Raw genomic sequence first — 18,903 nt, 5'->3', positions numbered from 1 at the left:
CCATCCGTATTAGAACAATCAGGAGAATCTATTTATACAACTACTTTCTTCCACGTGTTTCCTCTGGTCCTCCGTGGGTTCTCGGTGACCCACGGTAGGCGCCACTAAAGAACAAGAAATTGATTTTAAATAAATACCTGATCCTGCGCTGGCCTGTAATTCTTCTTCGCAGGATTTTTGCTGGCATCGTTAGAGTTCATAGGTTTCTTGTTGTTTGTTGAGTCGCTCACTTGTGTGTGGTGAGATGAGGGAGGGGTTTGGGGGTTGGGTTCTTCATCCTCCTCCTCCTCCTCCTCCTGTCCCTCCATGTGTTCGGACTCACATAGTGACGTCACACAGGGCTGGTCTTGCGTTTATTAGCCAGCGGAGCCTGGTGCCAGGTTGCAAGAGCTACACACTGCGGCTCTGTCCGGTCACGGCAGAGAGGGGTGTCCTACTAACTTCACCAAAACTTTCACGAAACTCAGTCATCAGAAAAACACTGACTGAATGACAAAAGTGTCGCAACTCGCTTCACTCCTGCTTTAATGAAACTTTAACTACTTTATGTTGCGTCTTATTTTTTCTGATTTTTACCTAAGACCGAGGCACTGGCCGCACATCCAGTTTGATAAGTTTTGAATGAGCCGGGTCACGTTTGCGTAAAGATTTTTGTCTCTTTTTCCCCTTATTTTAATTTCACGTTGGGATAACGTTTTTTGTTTTTTGTACTTTGTCATTTAAGACTCGTGATGGCTGTCCTGTCACTAGCTTTACTACTTGTAGGACTGACTTCAGCTGCCAAGGTAAGTGTCTGCACCGCTTCGCTTTTGCCTCCTTTTACGCATATAAATAAATAAATACGCGCAGTTTGACTGAATCCCGTCAATATTAAACGAATTCAGCTGTAAAGCGGAGAAAAAGTGGAACGACACAACTACAAGGCTCTAAACTTTTCGGCTCTGTAAACTTGAACACTTCTGTGAAACACACGTTGACACTGCAGACGTCTGAGTTTTGCCCTTTGGATGTAAAACAGGTATTTTCGGACTTTTTACAAGCAGCGCGGCTCACAGAAAACTCCAGAGCTGTTGTGTTGTTACCGCTGGACATCTCAGACTCTGATCTATCATTTCCTTCTGGCGTGTGCCGCATTTAACGAGCTCTTTTTCTCTCTTTTACAGGCTGGTGAAGTAGATAGAGAGGGTAAGTCTGGCTTTATTTGTGTTCGTTTTGTTAATAATTAGATGTGTGTAGAAAAAAGGCAGAGGAGTTTCTCCCCAGGCAGAGAAGAAACTCATGAGGACAACTTGGTTCACTGAGATCAAAGTGGGAGGGGAGTTTGTGTGTGAGGAGCTCTGTAATATACCCCCTCGCCCTCCCCTAGCACCCTACACACAGAGTCCTCTATCACACATACACACTTATATTGCATGAGCAAGCTGCTTCAAGGGCTTTGTTATACAGGAAAGAAAATTCCTCCTCGAGATCCTGAACATCTGTTATTCATTCTGAGGTTAAGGAACAAGTGAGCTGCAGCAGTGTCCACGTAGGATCCTTTTACACCAGCCCTTATCTTCTGAACGCCTCCGGGGCCCTCACACAGCAAGATGACAGCTGACGGCGGGCTGAGCATTTGTGGTTCCCCGTTGCTTGTAGTGAGCCACTGTTTGCTCCATGTGGTCATTATCGGCCTTGTAAAGCAGTTTCCTTGCTCATTTGGCGAGGCCTTTCTTAATTTGCCACTTCTGTAACTTTTACAAGCAGATTTCTTTGGCTTAGATTTCATTTTCTCTGGTCTCATATAACAGATGAAAAAGTAAATCTTGTGGATTTTCCTGTTGGTTCTGTTACTATTTGTAAAACTGAGTGAGCTCAGGTTGAATTGTAAGGGATGGGAAGCAGAAGGTAAACATGGGGAGGACATCAAGCAAAAGGTCATTTCTGCTGAAATATAATGAAGCAAATAAAATTCTTTCCTAGTGAAGGTCAGACCCTGATTGGTTTTATGGTTAACTCCTGACGATCATCCTCATTCCCAGGGCATCAAACGCTGCCTTTGGCCTCTTTTAAATGCATCCAGCAGTGGCAGCTGTAACTTGTCACGTATGGCTGCGTGGTCAGGATCCCTCGACGTCACATTTAAATCCACTTGTGATTGTAATTTCTCAAAAGGCAGGGTTAGAGTTGTGAAAAGGAATATTTCATCCCTAAACTGAGCTAAACCACGATTGAAAACAAACTCTCCTTGCTGTTGGCAACCAGTATCACCAAGGCACGTGTCGGGGTGTAAAGCATAATTATATAACTGTAATGTAATCGCATTACAAATTCAGTAATTACATGACCGGCACAATTATGTTGTTACTCTTGTGACAAAGTTTCTTCAGTTATTTGGATAGAAAGAAAGAAAAAACACACCAAAAAAGCAGAAAGTAACGAGTAATTTAGTAATCCATTACTTTCCTTGGAATACCTCTATGATGTCACCTGTGTGTGAGTGCTAAATGGTTTCACATTCCCACCTCACCTCTCTGTTCCAACATTTGTTGTGATTATGTCCATCGTATGTTCGTCTCATCTGAGGGGCTAAAATGTCTCATTGCAGCCAGCAGGTGACCGAGGGGCGGGGCAACGCGAATAAGCTGCAAAGCTGTTCTAGCAAAATTTAAGAGTAAAAGTACAGAGTTGGAAATTTGCATTATGAGATAAATTGTTGCTTCCACCAAATTTCTTGCCGATGTCTTGATCAACATTTAATGAATCTTCTTCATGAGAAAGTCCACTTTTCTCCACAGTAAGAGCAAAGTTTGATTTAAGCTTGAAAACATAAACAATGGAAGAGAATTGTCCCACTTGACTGTAGTTTTATGCAGCTCACTGTGAGTTTAGCCTCAGCTTTCTGTCACCTGCTGTCTCCTGGTCCAGCTCCACTACCTTAAAGCTGCAGCGGTCAAAGCCATAAAGCTAAATCAGAGCTGTGCTTTGGTAAAGTCTTGTTACCTCCTCCTTCTTCTTCGATGATAGTTCATCAGTGCTCTGATAACATGTTGTCACATTCTTCATGTATTTACTGGTAGCATTTCAGTCAGCAAAAAGGATGGAAAAAGAGCCTGTTTGACAAATTCAGGGTTGCTGATTGTGTGTCTGTCTCATCTCACTGCATTTCCCTGTGAACAGGCTCCATCAGACTCAACAGCAAATTATAGCAATTTTATGCTGTTTAGATGGTTTGGTGACTCTAAAGAAAGTAAAAGGATCAAGAAAATTTGCACAAATGTGTATTTGATGACTCTAAGGTGAATAATGTTTTGGTTTTTATATGTTATTTCCTTATTTCTTTGCTCTTGTCTGGCAGCTGGATGTGTCAGGGCTCAGCTGATGCTAAGGCGTGTTTTTAACCACAGAGCCTATCAGCTGGTGGCAACTGAAAAATCAGTCCAAAGTGTTTTAGTAAGGTGGCGACACTGCTGGGGGGAGGAATGGCACCTCTATGAAACACCCTGTGATGTGGTGTTACAGTGATGGTGCTAGAGAGCGTTTTAACTTTTTCCACAGTCTTTGGTAGAAATGTAGCTGGGACAGGCCACGGCACACGAGTCACATTCATTCATACCATTGAGTGAGGCCTCGGTACAGTTTTACTTTTTTATCTCATTTATTCACGATTTCTCTCTTTTGATTGGTCACTCGTCGTTACCTTGAAGCACCACTGTTTCATTCTGTGTAGAGAATCTGAAGGCAGTGCTGCCCAGTCCACAGCTTTCTAACCTTTGATTGGATTGTCCAACAATTCTTTGAGCAGCGGTTGGTGAGTTTGAGGTCGTGTGAAAGGCAATTTTCCAGCTCATTTCTTCAGCCTATAATGCTTTTAACTCTGTCCCCCATAAAGGCGACATTTGACGACCTCCTGTGTACTCAGCTTGTGGCGATCGTGGCTCAAGAGTTGGGAGTTCGCCTTGTAATCGGAAGGTTGCCGGTTCGAGCCCCGGCTTGGACAGTCTCGGTCGTTGTGTCCTTGGGCAAGACACTTCACCCGTTGCCTACTGGTGGTGGTCAGAGGGCCCGGTGGCGCCAGTGTCCGGCAGCCTCGCCTCTGTCAGTGCGCCCCAGGGTGGCTGTGGCTACAATGTAGCTGCCATCACCAGTGTGTGAATGTGTGGATGACTGGTTGTGTAAAGCGCTTTAGGGTCCTTAGGGACTAGAAAAGCACTATACAAATACAGGCCATTTACTCTTATGAGTTTTAAAATTCAGTATATAATAAAGATGTGGTTTGATGACCATTAGAATAGTTTCTGGGGGGTTTTCAGGCAGAGCCCGGCCTCACTTTGTTCTAAATGCAGGCTGAAATATGACAGAAACCTCCCAGAGCCTCGAGCATTACTCCTAGCAGGCTTTCAAGAGGTAAAGGGTTAAAGATGGATGATCTAAAAATGTGTTCAGAAACACTTGACTCCATCCATCCTTGTTGTGGTAACCTTGTTTCCTTGCTTTGCTTTCAAATACGGTCAGACTGCTCTTTGAACAGACTGGTTCATTTCCAGTTCACGTAAACTGTGATATTCAAGGTGCTGTTGAAGCACCCGGATCTTTCTTTGGTGTTTCATAGTTTAGGACAAAAGCTGCTTATTTCTAGCACAGTGCCTTTATCTGTGAAGTGGCAATTGATTGAATTTTCTGTGTTCAGTTTCACAAACTGAGGTAATACATCAGCCAATGAGCAGAGCCAAGTGTCTGAGGTGTACAATACCTCATATATCGCTGACAAATTAAAGGAAAAATAGTACGAAGTGTTTTATGGTAGTAAAGTGTCGACACTGACAGATGGAGGAATGTCACCTTTATGAAACAAACTCTGTGATGTTGTGTTAGAGAGCCATTTAAATTTTTCCTTTAAAATGTCCAGTCTTTGGTAGACATGTAGCTGGAGCGGGCATTTTTCACGATTTTTCTCTTTTGAGTGGTCACTCGTCGTTACCTTGAAGCACCACTGTATCATTCTGTGTAGAGAATTTGAAGGCAGTTTTTTTCCTGATGGTTCCCACTAAGGTTTTATTTCTGTGTTTTGATTCATCAGCCTCTGTTGGAAGAGTCAGTCGATCAAATGCATGTCTGAGCTCAACTTTACGAAACTGCTGCCCATGTGCTTTGTATTTCTTTGTACATGTTTTGCTCTATATGGACAACTGCAGCAGAAGTTTGTGTGACATGTATATTTGTGGTGGTTGGATAAGATGAGCACTGTCGGCGAACCTTTCAGTTAAATGCCAGGATTTGATGTTGTCACACATCAAGAGCAAACCTGTGAAAAGGCAACATTTAGAAACAACATTCAGCAGCAATGCAAATGGAATAACTGAGAGCAGAGGGACCATCTTCCCTGATTAACTGGGAAGTCAGCTTGAAAGATCGCTCAGTGTCTGCACACAGGCCCTTAACCGCCAAGCTACAAACGTCGCTCTTTGCTTTTGTTACGCACATTTTCTTGTGGTTCAAAATTCCACATTCAACTCCAAATAGCAAACAAGACTAGAAGAGACAGAAAAAAAGAGAGAAATCAAAGATAAAGTCAACATAACTATATCCAGAAAACCAGAATTATGGAGCTTAATTAGGATTAACTGCTGAATTTGAAGAGCGATTGCTTTGGCTGATGTGTCAAAGTGCCACTGAGGTATAATATTTTTGATCAGGAGTGTATTCCAGTATCTCATTGCTGTTGCAGCTGGTCTGGCCCCTCATAGATGCTCTTTTGCATTCATTGTGCTTCTGTACTATCGTCGCCAGAACTTTTCACTCTGACAGAGAGAATATAAGTTAATGGACACAGGACAGAAAAGAAATCAGAAAATGGATTTTAACTGACTCTTTTGTGACACTGAGGGATTTGTGTTTGAAGGTCTTTGGTGGGTAACCCTTGAGAATAGGGGTGCAACAATACTCGTATCGATATTGAACCGTTCGATACAGTGCTTTCGGTTCGGTACGCATATGTATCGAACAATACAAAATTTTTAATTTATTTTATCAACTTTTCCTTCTGACGATGCTGTCTGTGTTGAGCGCTCAGTGGATCTGCGTTCGACTACTCCGCCTAGGCTGCACTGTCGAGCGCAGATCCACTGAGCGCAGCGCAAGCTAGCAAGACAGAAGCTAAGCTCGTTGCAACATGGCAAATTGAACCTCCCCCACCCTCATTCAGATCTGGCTTTGGAACTATTTTGGTTTTCATGTGACGTATGACCCTGAAGGTAAGCGCGTCATGGACAAAAGTAAAACAGTATGTTGGATGTGCCACGCAATGCTCAATTACATGGGTGGGAACTAGTGCGTTAGCGCAGTTAGCTCGTTAACGTGCAGCCCCATGCACGGGGCGATCCACGGTAGCTCGTTAACGGAGATTTGCCGCGTTATGGCGTCAACGAGATTAACGCTGACAGCACTAGTGGGAACACAACGAATATGACTGCACATTTACTCCGACATCATCCTAGTGCAAAGACAAGTGGAAGCAGACAAAAACAACAAGCAGCATGCTACAAACTTTACCCGAGTCATTTAGACAGCCGTTAGCACAGGATTCTCCTTATGGGGACCTGATATGTTTAATATGCTGCTGAGAATATAGCCCAGAAGAAGCGTATAGTATAGCTTTTATTTTGAAAGAGCCATTTCTCTGTAATAAACTCTCTTTTCCAAAGATGAGTGATTCCTCAATCAGATAGATTTATTTTTTATTACTTTGTTGTTTCAGCAACATTAAATTTAAAAACTGTACTTTTGAGTTAAAATATATATTTATAATTTTAATAAATGACAAATTAAAAAAGGCATGAACATTTTTTTGTATCGAAAAAATATCGAACCGTGACACCAAAGTATCGAACCGAACCGTGAATTTTGTGTATCCTTGCACCCCTACTTGAGAGAGTAGTGCTGTGTGGTTGTATTCATTCAGTGCATTTCATCTTTTACTTGTATTGTTGGGACTCGTGCTTTTTGTAAGTAAAGCTACAGCCTTCGTGTTAGACGACCTTGTAAAACACCTGTATATGTTTTTGTTTCTTTTCTTTAAACTTCTCTCTTTTATGTATAAAGTCTGTGATTCTAATCGTGCTTCTTGTGAAGTATGTTTGTCTTACTTTGTTTTCATTTAGTACAAGTTGTTTGGGTCTAACATGTGCAGCTCTGTTCACTTACCTCATCGTTCCAGAGTGAATCTGTGCCCTGAATCTGTAAACTTAATATAAATGTTCCCTTTAAGCAGAACATCTCAGTTTTCACACTCTCCACTGCAAATGGAGCTCTGTCAGATAATAATGGGAATACTGGGATACTCCAACAAAACACATCACACAGACAACAGCTGTAATTATGTGTAAAATGATCACTTAGTGAGAACAATACATGCAACAGGATGTTTTTATTTTTTTCTGTCATGCAGCCTCTGCCTGTGTAAGCAGGCATAAATAAACTCTGTCAACCCAATGAGGATGCTAAGTTAGTGAAAGGTGACCCGAAGTCTGATCGCTGCTGTGAGAGCGATGCTTTTTTTTCCACATTAAATGAAACAAAAAGAGTGTTTAATTAAAAACCGAATACCTGCCCAGCAGAAGATTATTTTAGCTGGTAAATGTCTGGATCCAGTACAGTGCTCCAAAAAGCCAAACATTTTTTTCTCATTTTTTACTTGAGAAATGTGTTTTATTTTGCTTTATTTTGCTTTTAATTTCAATTTTATTTTAACTGTTAAAGAAAACCAGTCAGCTTGTGTATAGATATACAGTATTATACACCATCAAACACTCACAGCCAGAGACATTTGCCGTTTAATGTCTCAATTAAAAATAGCTGCAGTTGAAATCGGACTTTGTGCTACATATGGACCTGGTTGTTTTTGACACATCATCAAACCGCAGTCAAGTTGTTCTTTTTTTCTGTTTGCGTTTACATTTTGTGGAGCATGCTAACCGCAGTCATATTTGCGCTAAAAGCCTTTTTGTACATTTCCAGTTTAAGACGTTTCCCGCGACCCGGCAGCTGTGAGGTGTGACTTTGTAGTAGCACACATTAACAGTGATATCAGCGGGCGATTTGTAGTCTTAGGCAAACGATCTGAACCCTGAGCAGGAACGACGCACTACATCAAACATCAAAACGGGCGTGGTTACCTGAAAATATCACGACAAGTTTAATCGATAGAGACGTTGATTTATATCCAATCAGTGCTTAAAATCAAAATCTGCATGGCTTTAAAAACATAGTCCTGTAAGCGGGACAAATGACTCTTTATATTAGACGTCTTCCTCAGCAGTGAAAGCCTGCTCTTTAAACACACACTAACAAGCTGAACACATTTCTGGCTTCTTTTTGATGCTCTGTGTCTTTTCATTGCTTAAATGCACTCTGTGGAAAAATATGTAGTACTCGGTACAACTGATGTAATTTTTTCCAAATATTTCAGTATCGGGCAGCTAACTGTGCCTTCCTTGCTTTGCAGATATAGTAATGTCAGGATGATGTAACAGGGAGGGGAAAAAAGGATTTAGATGTTTGTTTTAAGTTCAAACCCACAGTTTTCACGCTTTTTTTCGCCTCATCTCTTGGACTCCATGCTTTCATGTGCTCCATCGGTACCATTGTCATGCTTTGGCGTCATGAAACCTGCAGTCTTTGCTTTGAATGCTTCTAAAATAGTCTTTTCTTGCCATCACATGCATCCACGTGCATGCTCACCGTGATTGTGTGAAGTCACGTCCTCAGATATGTAATTTTAGCTTCCCCATTGACACCTGTTTGATGTTTCCTGGTCAAAAGCAGCAAGATAATTACACGCTTTCAATATTCTTGTTAGATTCTTTCCAACCAAAGATTCTTGGAAAAGCAAACCAAGCTCGGATGGAATTTTCCTAAATCTGAAAGTGTTTGAGAAAGCCCACAGATTTTCTGGTACATTTGGGTTGACCACAAATGTGCCAATGAACAAGGAAGTGGGTGAAACAAAGCAATATGTTAAAACAATGGCACAGATGAAACTGGCTTGTGCTGGTGTTACATTTTTTTGTGTTGAAGGCCGGCACAGCTCAGCAGAAGAGCAACAACGGTGAGAAAATAAGTGTTTTCTGACAGAATCAGAATCATAATGAGTACGAAGCAACACCAGTCGTCGTGAAATTCGCAGCAAGCCCAGTAGTAACCGACACCTACGCTGCTCAGGTCGTCTTTAAACCTGGCTCATCTATATTTCAGTGCAGTGTCATATGCAAGATCACACATAACATATTCTGGTGTTGATCCATGTGGCAGCAGGACAGCAGAATATGCCTCGTGGGAAGCCACACAGAGTCCTGCTGCTGTGATACAGCTAATACTTAGGCAGTAGTACAGTAGCAGAGTTTAGACGTGAGCTCAGCAGCGCCTGTAGTTCATTATCCACGGTGAATGTCTTTGTTTTCGTCTGGAAACTGATCATTTGAAATTGGTGTGACACATCGAAACCAAAGAACGTGGAGGGATACGATCCACGCAGACGGCGGTGTTTCAAAACGTCTGCCAATCCTGGAGGTTTCACAATCAGTGAGGTCAGCTGTGTTTCCCAGAGATATGAAATGTGGGAATAGTGAGGATTAAACACAGAATCAGGTGTGCTCATAGTTCCACTGTAGACACGACACCGGTGCTGTAAGTTTGTCCCATTGTTGTTGTTCTCAGAGTATTTTGTCGCTCTGCCCGTGACATAAAGCAGGGTCAGGGATCCTCGTCCAAGTGAAAGAAAATATAACCCCAACACTGACGCTTACTCCCATCCGGGTCTTAGATGCCTTTGAAACTATGCAACATAAATATGCAAGTGTCCTATTAGCATTTCTGTTGGCCTAATAATGTGTCTCAGAGAGTTTTAGCTCAGTCAGTCTGGCTCTCAGCTGTGGTGTCCTAGTTCTCTCTCGTTGGACTAAGAAGGTAAACGTGGTGAATCAGTTAGTCCAATATTTTGTTTTTGAGTTGGCAGAGACAGAAAAATGAAGGTCCAAATGTTAGCTGACAGGAAATCAAGTCCAAGTGTTCTTAAAGGTTTGCCATGAATGTCAAAGCTCGTCCTGTCTCAGAGGAACATTAGTTGGCTAAAAGTGATAAAAGGATGATTAGAGCAGGCAGCATAATCAGGCCTTGGCTGACTGATGTGTTTAGAGGAAAAGACTAATTTGATATTGTTTTATTGCTGTTTGGAAAAACTAACTTTGCTGGGTTCTTGTGGTTTTTTGCAGACCAGTTGAAGAGCCGGCTGAAAGAATACGGCCTGGTCACCCCCTTCAGCACCGACTCCCACGGACACTACCTGTCACACCTGCTCTCCGCCACTCACAAGCAGCGTGTTAAGAGGGAGGTGCTTGAAAACGGTGAAACCGAACAGAGGCTTTTCTTCAACATCACTGCCTTCGGAAAGGAGTTTCACCTTCGTCTGCGGCCGAACAGCAGGCTGGTGGCGCCTGGCGCGATGGTGGAGTGGCACGACGAGGTCCCGGGATTCAGAAACGGCAGTGCTGGCAACGATTCTAGCGTGGGCGCCAACCAGACTGAATCCACCAATGGCACGGAGAGGATACTGCGCCGTGAGCTGCTCAAGACAGACTGCACCTTTACCGGTGACATCACAGACGTCCCCGGGGCCTCGGTTGCCATTAACAACTGCGATGGGTTGGTAAGTTTCCTCGGCCGTAAAACTCCTTCCTTTCCCACCCCATGAAAGTCCTTTTCATTTCAAAAGTGCCATGACCTTACCAACTGACACCAAAGGATTTTGGATGTCTGTAGCATTCCTTTACATCACTGCTCGGCATTTTTACAGCACATTGTTTTTGCGGACGTAATAGCTTTTTGTACTTTTTGTACAGAGGTTTGTTACGGGTGAGTAGTCTCCTATTGCATTCGTGAAGGGATTTTCCTCCTAACCTCTTCCCAACATAAAGCACGAGCTCCTTTTGTCCTTTCTAAAAGTCTGCAGTCCCATCCTCCCTATCACCCCTCATAAAACACTTGGACAGTCATTGGGCAACGACCAGAGCCAAAATCTCTTAGAGTTGGCCAGCGGAGCATCTCTGCATTTAAGGAAAGAATAGGCCAAACCCAGATTCCTTCAGCTGTAGTTGAAATACTGCAGAGATTTGAAAAGCAACACAAAGAATGTCCTCCAAAAATCACCTTCCTGATGGGGGAGTGATGGACAGCGCTCGTAGTGTCTTTTTAGTTTCTGAGCTGTTCAGCCGGGGAGACTGAAATAAAAATGAATTTCTACTGCTAATGGTGAACATTTGTAGTGCTGTAGGTCTGACTCTCTGTTGGAAATATATTCATGACAAAGTTAAAGCAAAGCTCCTAACAGAAAGTAACAAGGTCAAAATGCAAATACAAATCCGATGCACTGAGAGTCAAACTAGATTTGCTGTGCTTTATATCACATATTCTCACATCCTCATGCTTCATAGTCCTCCACTAGCTGGCTCAACCGATCTCTGACATATGATGGGACAAACTCTCTTTAGTTTCATTTTAAACATCTCATGAAACGTTAAACTCAAATTCAAACATTTTCACACTTGTCTGCATGACAGATGGTGATAAATGTGTTGAGCCCTCGACTTATCTTGGCTCAATATTTGGCCAAAATATTTGCCACAGCAAGATGGTGAACATAGCAACATTATGCCTGTATAGCAGCTAGCCTGAGCAACCAGCATGAGTAATTACAGCGTCACAGAGACGAGTCACTGTGTGCTATTTCTGGATGACAGTGGAGGTGTGTGGGATGAAGACACAAGCAAGCAAGGCTAGGCTAAGGAGCGCGGACACTTGTTAGCAGGTGCCGGCTGTGACGATTACTAACTGTGCTGTTTATATCCAAAGGCTGCGGCTGCCCGAAAGCTACTAAAAACACATCACACTCGAACACGATCACAGTAATTAGGAGCAAAGACCTTATTGTTCTTTTTTGAAGGAGAAATGAAGCCCTCTGGTGAGCCTCAAAACTGGAATATTTTAAATGTTTTTTAACATTCAGGCAGCCAACTCCAACCTATTTGCATGTATTACTGCCAAATTACGGACCTTGGTGGAAGTATATAGAGATGCAGTTTAATTTCTGCCCCCTCAGATTGTAGGTTTGCCTTTGAAAAATGTGACATGGTTCAGTAAAAAACATGCAGGGTTATCACCAGCATTCAGTAAAATAATAAATGTCGCTCAGAGTAATGATTCTGTTGTTGGACATCAAACTAAATGTTCCTGTCACTACGGTCTTTGTATCGTGGAGCATAATGAAGTAATGAGTTCACACTGTGTCACAGTGCAGCAGCAGGAAGTGAGTCACTGTGACGCAGAATCATTTCCATGTTAAAGCCAACCTGAAATCTGAATTCTCCCCACATAACAAAGTGCAGCTGAAGCTCTTTTCCCTCTTTGTCTGTGCCTAAAGAACATAAAGCTGTTTGTGGAGCTTTGTTCCTCTTTAAGCTTCTGTAACGTCAGCCCGTATAGCTTAAAACCAAAGATACAAGTTAATCATAGGGTGAGAGGCTGGGTTCACCAGTGTGTCACAGACAGACAACCGTTCACTCACCCATTCATACCAGGAGTTTCTAATTAACCTGTCCCCACTAACTGCATGTCTTTGGAGTGTGGGAGGAAGCCGGAGTACCCGGAGAGAACTCGGCCTGATGGTGGAGTTGAACTCAGGACCGTCTTGCTGTGAGGCAACAGTGCTAACCGCCGTGCTGCCCACAAAGTTTATTATTATTATTGGTTTTTTAGTAGTAGGATGAGTCGGTGTAGTATTAAATACAGTTACATTTTGTCCGTCTGCATCTGCATTTTAAAGGAGCTTAATTCAGACGGTTTCTTTAGAACTGAATGTGGCTTTAACACTGATCATTCACTTAGACTGTATATAAAAGATGGCTACTCCCATCTGTGACATCTGTTTGTCTGTAAACTGTTATTCTGAAGCCTTGAGCTGAGGACTGATGTCATCTTGTTTTTTGTTCATGCTAGATCTGATTGAAAACTGCAGACGCTGCTGGTCAGGCAGCCAAACTGGTTTCTACATTTGCTAAATAATATTCCCATTTACAGTGAACTGGTTGATGAAGCGGGGGTTTACTGCTTGACTGACATTCATTTATTATGTAACACTTGAAACTAGTGACCGAGTCCATTAATACACGCCGAAGTGAAACGTTCAGGTGAAAAGGGTACGTTTCTTTCAGTGCCTGAATCCTCTGATGGCAAACACTGAGTGAGATTGTTCATTACTGGCTTGACTGCGTTACCAGAAGAAACCCAAATTTAAACCAGAACAATGTTTGGATTTGATAGGGACGGGGCTGCTATATTTGGCTTTTGGCTGACAACACCAAGGAGCGGGGAAGGGAGAGATAGATAGATAGATAGATAGATAGATAGATAGATAAAAAAAATAGGATGTAGTTGGCAGAAAGCAAGTGACACGACGAGAATCATGAAGGTGGACAGGTAGCCAAGGCAACATTGTTAACACACCCTGGTAGCTTCTGCTTTGCCCTCATTCTTTGGTTTTTTATGTAAATAATTTCACATTGTGTATGTGTATTGTAGATTCCCTCCGTTTTCCCTGTAATATTTATTTGCTTTAAAAATATTCAGATTATTAGTTGTTTTCTAGTTGACGTGTGTGTGTGTGTGTGTGTGTGTGTGTGTGTGTGTGTGTGTGTGTGTGTGTGTGACTGTTAATGCAAACGGAGGAATAATGATGAGTGCGTGTGGCAGGTGGAAGAGTGGACAGGCTGTCAGATGCTCGATGGTAAATTGTCAACAAATATGTGACTTTAAATATTTTAAGATATTATCGAGGTCAAAAATAAGGCCAAGCTTTGTTTTGTGGTTCTAAATATGGTGATTGCAAACGACCAGTCCCTATGTTTAATTTTGCGATTAGAAAATAGTACATATGCAGTCAGGTTTTGTTTCCTCTTCCTGGTAGTTATCATTTTCACCAAATTAATTATGCATGCTTTAAAAGCTCCTGAACTCTCTGTGAAGTTCTAAACATAATCTCTAAAAATAAACCGACTGCAGCGACGGGCACGTCTAAAGACAAAGATAAAGCCAGTCTGACCTTTAAGTTCATCCTCTGAGCTGCAGGATTTGGCCGTTTCCTTTGATTGGAGCTGGAGGAAGCAGTTCATCACAGCAGAGTCTGTGTCTCTGAGTCTCCCCCCCCCCGAGACATTTATAGTCCAGCCTTGCAGGAGAGTCGGGCCTGGAGATGTTAGACGGCTGCTGCTCTATGATCACATGCTTTACTGTCAGAGTATCAAAGGTAATTAAAAAGATGAACATCATAAATAACGCACAATACTGGGTCGAATCTTCATTGTTTCCTTTAACAGACAATACATTTTAGTCCGTCCAGTATCTGCTGCTTATCCAGTCGCAGGGGCCGCGGTTTAAGCAGAGATCACCAGAACAGTCTATGGTGATGCAACATAATCACTCCAGTGTGTCCTGGTCCAGAATGCTGTGTCCAACTCACCTCAGCCATCCCATGCTCAGAGATGTTCAAACCACCTCAGCCAGCCATTCTCAGTGTGGTTGAGCAGCAGCTCAGCTCTGAGCTCCTCCTGAATGACTCAGCTCTTCGTCCCATCTCTAAAGCTGAGCCCAGAAAGCTCATTTTCACCACTTCTGTCCATAATCTTATCTCTTCAATCTCTATCCTCCGTCTGTAGGCACGGATGAGGGTAGGAACTTTATCTTCAGCATCCTGTTATCCCCTTATATTCCAGCTTTCCAGCATTTCAAGATAACATGCCCCGTTGCCACATCTGGGTTCCAAATCTGTTGATTTTCTTTTACCAGGATCTAAACTGTTGGAAAAACAGAAAGATTTGACTCACTCTGAGCTGCAGCCATCAGCTCGGTTACAACAACAGAAGAAGTGCCGTGTTACACGATACTATAGAGATGAAGGCGGGAGAGACTTGGACATGTTTTCAGGCCAATCAGTAAAACAACAGAAGTGTTGCATGTTCCCACTGAAGCATTTCAGACGGCTCTTATTGAGACATACTTGCTCTTTTTGTTTCTACAGGCATCATTATTACACAATGACCTCATTTACTGTAACTTCTCATTCCCAGTGTTACATCACGCCAGAGAGCAAAATAAACGGGAAACTGTAAAATCGCCACAATAAAAGTAAGAATGTGGGACGTTAAATTGAGAGAAACAGAATCGAGTTTGTTTAGTAAGTTTGCATTCGATTATCCTGCTCCTGGTTCCTCGCAGCACTGATTCTTGTTCCTCCTCATGTTTGCAGCCTAAGTCCAAAACACGCAGGACTACAGAACCCGACATCAAACGCTCTCCAAACCAGTGCTTCCTGATCTAAAAGCCTGTCGTTGAGGGCCGGCCGTCTTTGATCTCAAGTGGTAGCCCTGGCCCTCTCTAGGTGTGCGTTTTACTGTTTCTTAATTATAGCCAGGCTGCTGTCTGGAAGTGTTTACTGCAGCTAGCATGCTGGCAGGCAGCCTGGCAGCTAAATACTTATGAGGCAGATACTTCCTCTGCTTCAGCAGCAGCGGGCGAACCGAGGGCGATCTTTGCTGGCCTGCGTGGGGGATGGCCCTTGTGTTGCATGTCAGAAAAGCTTGGGAGAGCTGGTCCTTCATGAAACATGAAACATGTCACTGCTGACTTCTGTTTTCTTCTTCCTTCACTCATACTGAGGAGAAGTGATCCGGTACAATCTGCAGTCCAGTGTTGGCCTGGTTGTTTCGCACGTTTGCTCCAGAGATTCGTGGTGCGAGTTCTCTTACAGAACCTGCATCATTTGTAACTCGTTTCCATATTTGGGTATTTAAAATCTGTGTCTCTAATCTGACTCGCTGAGCTGCTGCGTGTAAGCCGAGGCCTGTAGTTACAAGTGAAGTCATTAGAAAGTGACACAAAGTTGGCGTGCGGCACCTTCTCCGTTAAATTTGCAGCACGAATAACATGAAATCATCTCCTCTTGTGATACTTGTGGCACTCTTAACTCCAGAGAAACAGCATAGCTGTGAGTCATGCACGAGAAGGAGGAGACCAAATTTATCTGCGTTTTGCGAGCGACGATTTTCAAAATCTGATGCTGGCAATGAACTAAGTGCTGAATTAAACAGGCTCCAGCTCCAATTAAGCCTTATCCACCTAACAGTCCTTGGGTGGTCTTCCAGATTAAGGACTGAAATGTCTGTGAGAGATTTTTATTTGAAGCACTGATCGCACAGCTGGACTTGTTTGAGTTAAGGAGGATATAATAATTATAAGGATGCAGATGTGTGCTCTGCTGTGTGCTGCGCTTTGGGTTGCTTTCCAAATCCGAAGCCACTTGGATAAATGATCACGCTGTTTTTTCTCTGTGTGCCTCCTCCTGACAGATGGACCCCGCTCTTTATCTGCTAAATATGCTGCTATTATAATACATTCATAAAATGAGGAGAGACTCACTGTAAGGTTCAAACAAGCCGAAGCAATGAGGGTTTGGTTGATTCATGAATGGACTGAACCCGTGTAGCACTTTTCTACACCATGTCTCATTCACTCTGATGAATGCATCGGGAATAGCTCAGGGTTCAGGAGATTAGATGATCTGCTCAGCCTCCAGAGCTGCCAGCCAACAGGACCTGCTGTTCCCCGGCAGCCTCCCAAAGGCCTGCCAGGCCTGACTCTGCTGAGCCTCTGAGCTCAGGGAGATCAGGGTGGTATGGCTGTAAGTCGTACCCTCCTAAGCAACCCCCTTTTTTGTTTTACGTTACTGTTTTCCCACTGTTACTATTAAAATATGGATTATATATAATATGAGACTTCAATCCATCAGCATAGATCACCCACATCCAGACTAATGTAATTTATAAAAGTTCTGCTCAGTGCGCAGGCTAAGTTCTCTGGGTTCATCTGAAAAGCAGCGGCGGCCTTGAAATGATTATCTCTGATATTTGCATGGAAACGATGAATCCTGGAGCTTTTTGCTTGGTTGAATAAAAAGTCTTGAACTCAGTAAGTCTGCACGCTGTTGGTGAAACTTTTTATACGACTTGCCTCAGAAACTCTCTTTGAGGCACTTTTGAGATTTTAAGTTAAATATGTGGAAGTTTATTAAACCTTCTAAATTTATACCGTCATCTGAAACTTGTGGATAGAAAAACTAAAGAGCTTTTCACCGTTTTGGGAAATCTGGGCTCCATGAGCACATTTGGGTCTGTTTATGGGAGAATAATGACGGCGTTTGATCCTCAACACACCTGGTTTGTTGGAAGCTTTAGTAAAGGCGATGCAGTTTAACAGTACGTCCATCGTAAATGGTTGGAAGGAGGGAAACTTCCTTTTTCTTGGTCACCTGATTGAAACTTGCACCACGTGCCTCTTTTAAAAAAGAATCGGAGTAAATGACGAAGGAATTCAGCTGACCTTTAGATGTCAGGCGGGGTGTGTCATTCCCATCACCCCTCCTCCCACTGCGTGTCTCTCAGTTCATGTACACTCACATGAACACAGCTGATGGTTCACATACTGAAGATATTTGATTTGCTACCCTGAAAGGGAAAGAGAGGAAGCTTCTCATGTCTGATGTATTTTTGGACCTTTACTCTGGCTCTGTGTTTCATCCAGCAGAGAGAGGATTGAGACTATTTGACACAGCATATGTTATGTTGTTGCCATTAATAATGCATTACGACCTCTTTCTGTGTCTTTCTGTCAACCATGTGGTAGTCTGCCACTTTGGTCCAGGCTAAAATATTTCAGCTATGAAATGGATTACAGTGAAATGTGATTTCCTCTTTAGAGCCACCAGGTTTGTAGTTTTGAGCGCACTGCCCGGATGGTTATTGGTTGGCCTGCCTTAGCAACAGATACAGAAATTGGCATTTGTTAACTGCTAAGAAGCTAAAAACTTCAATATGAGTTTGTATTTGGCTCAAAACCCTTAACATATAATATGCAACTGAAAACAATAATAAAAGGCATCATTTGATGATGCTGTGAAGTAGTTTGAGTTCATGGGCGTTGTCTCACTGATGTGATTCAGACAGGAAGTCTTATTCATGTTAGCGCATTACTTTTATTCATACTGTAGAATTTCATTCTTATGTTACATGAACCTCTAATGGACCATGAGATGAATCAGCTACAGCTGCTTTATAATTATGAAGAGGGTTTGTTTATAAGGTTAGCCCAGTGCTGTCGTCGCTTCTGGGTTTGAAAAGGAAACCTCATCTGGAAATGCTTCACATTCTTTCTGATGACCAGCAGGGGGCGCCTCCTTTGATTAAAGCAAGATGTCTGATCTGTAACCTCAGGAAACATGCTTCCAGTGACCATGTTTAGTATAACATAAAGTCAATTCAGTTCCGTTTGGTTGAATTCAGTTTTATTTATATAGCATCAAATTATAGCCAACTGCTGCCTCGAGGCTTCTTATACTGTAAGGTAAAGAACTGGCAAATATAGAGAGCAAACTCCAACAAGCAGACGACTCCCTGTCAGCAAACACTTAGTGACAGTGGGAAGGAAAAACTCCCTTTTAACAGGAAGAAACCTCTGGCAGAACCAGGCTCAGGGAGGGAGGGGCGGGGCCATCTGCTGCGACCAGTAGAGAGCTAGAGGAGGAAGACGGGACAAAGATGTGGGTGAATGTTATTCTTGATTTATTTCTGACTTCTCATAGAAGTCTAGTGTACTCGCTCAGATTTGGGTATAAAAATGTGAGGTATCCCCCAGCGACACGCCGTCAGTGCTGTGATGCCGTCCTCATCATATTTAGTTCCTAATATTTAGCTTTGTCAGAGTTGCCATATTGACACAACAGAGTTCTGTTTAAACGTGTCTCAGTACTGGGACCAGTGCAGAGGT

General features: G+C 42.8%; 1 protein-coding gene across 2 annotated transcripts in view; it reads left to right on the top strand.

Annotated features, from left to right (window-relative positions):
- The first annotated feature begins 372 nt into the window (after positions 1-372).
- Positions 373-18,903, top strand: part of adamts3 (ADAM metallopeptidase with thrombospondin type 1 motif, 3) — a 137,888-nt gene continuing 119,357 nt past the window's right edge. For both annotated transcript variants that reach the window (XM_042220121.1, XM_042220120.1), the window contains exons 1-3: positions 373-785; positions 1,164-1,185; positions 10,248-10,681. In XM_042220121.1, the coding sequence (XP_042076055.1) occupies positions 732-785; positions 1,164-1,185; positions 10,248-10,681 (510 nt within the window). In that variant the 5' untranslated portion in view covers positions 373-731. The remainder of the gene's footprint in view (positions 786-1,163; positions 1,186-10,247; positions 10,682-18,903) is intronic.

The sequence above is a fragment of the Haplochromis burtoni genome, unplaced genomic scaffold (assembly GCF_018398535.1).
Source record: "Haplochromis burtoni strain Fernald_Lab_line unplaced genomic scaffold, NCSU_Asbu1 Contig_43, whole genome shotgun sequence".
In the NCBI taxonomy this organism is placed as follows: domain Eukaryota; kingdom Metazoa; phylum Chordata; class Actinopteri; order Cichliformes; family Cichlidae; genus Haplochromis; species Haplochromis burtoni.
The sequence above is the reverse complement of the archived record's forward strand: the minus strand, read 5'-3'. Positions and strand labels throughout refer to the sequence as shown.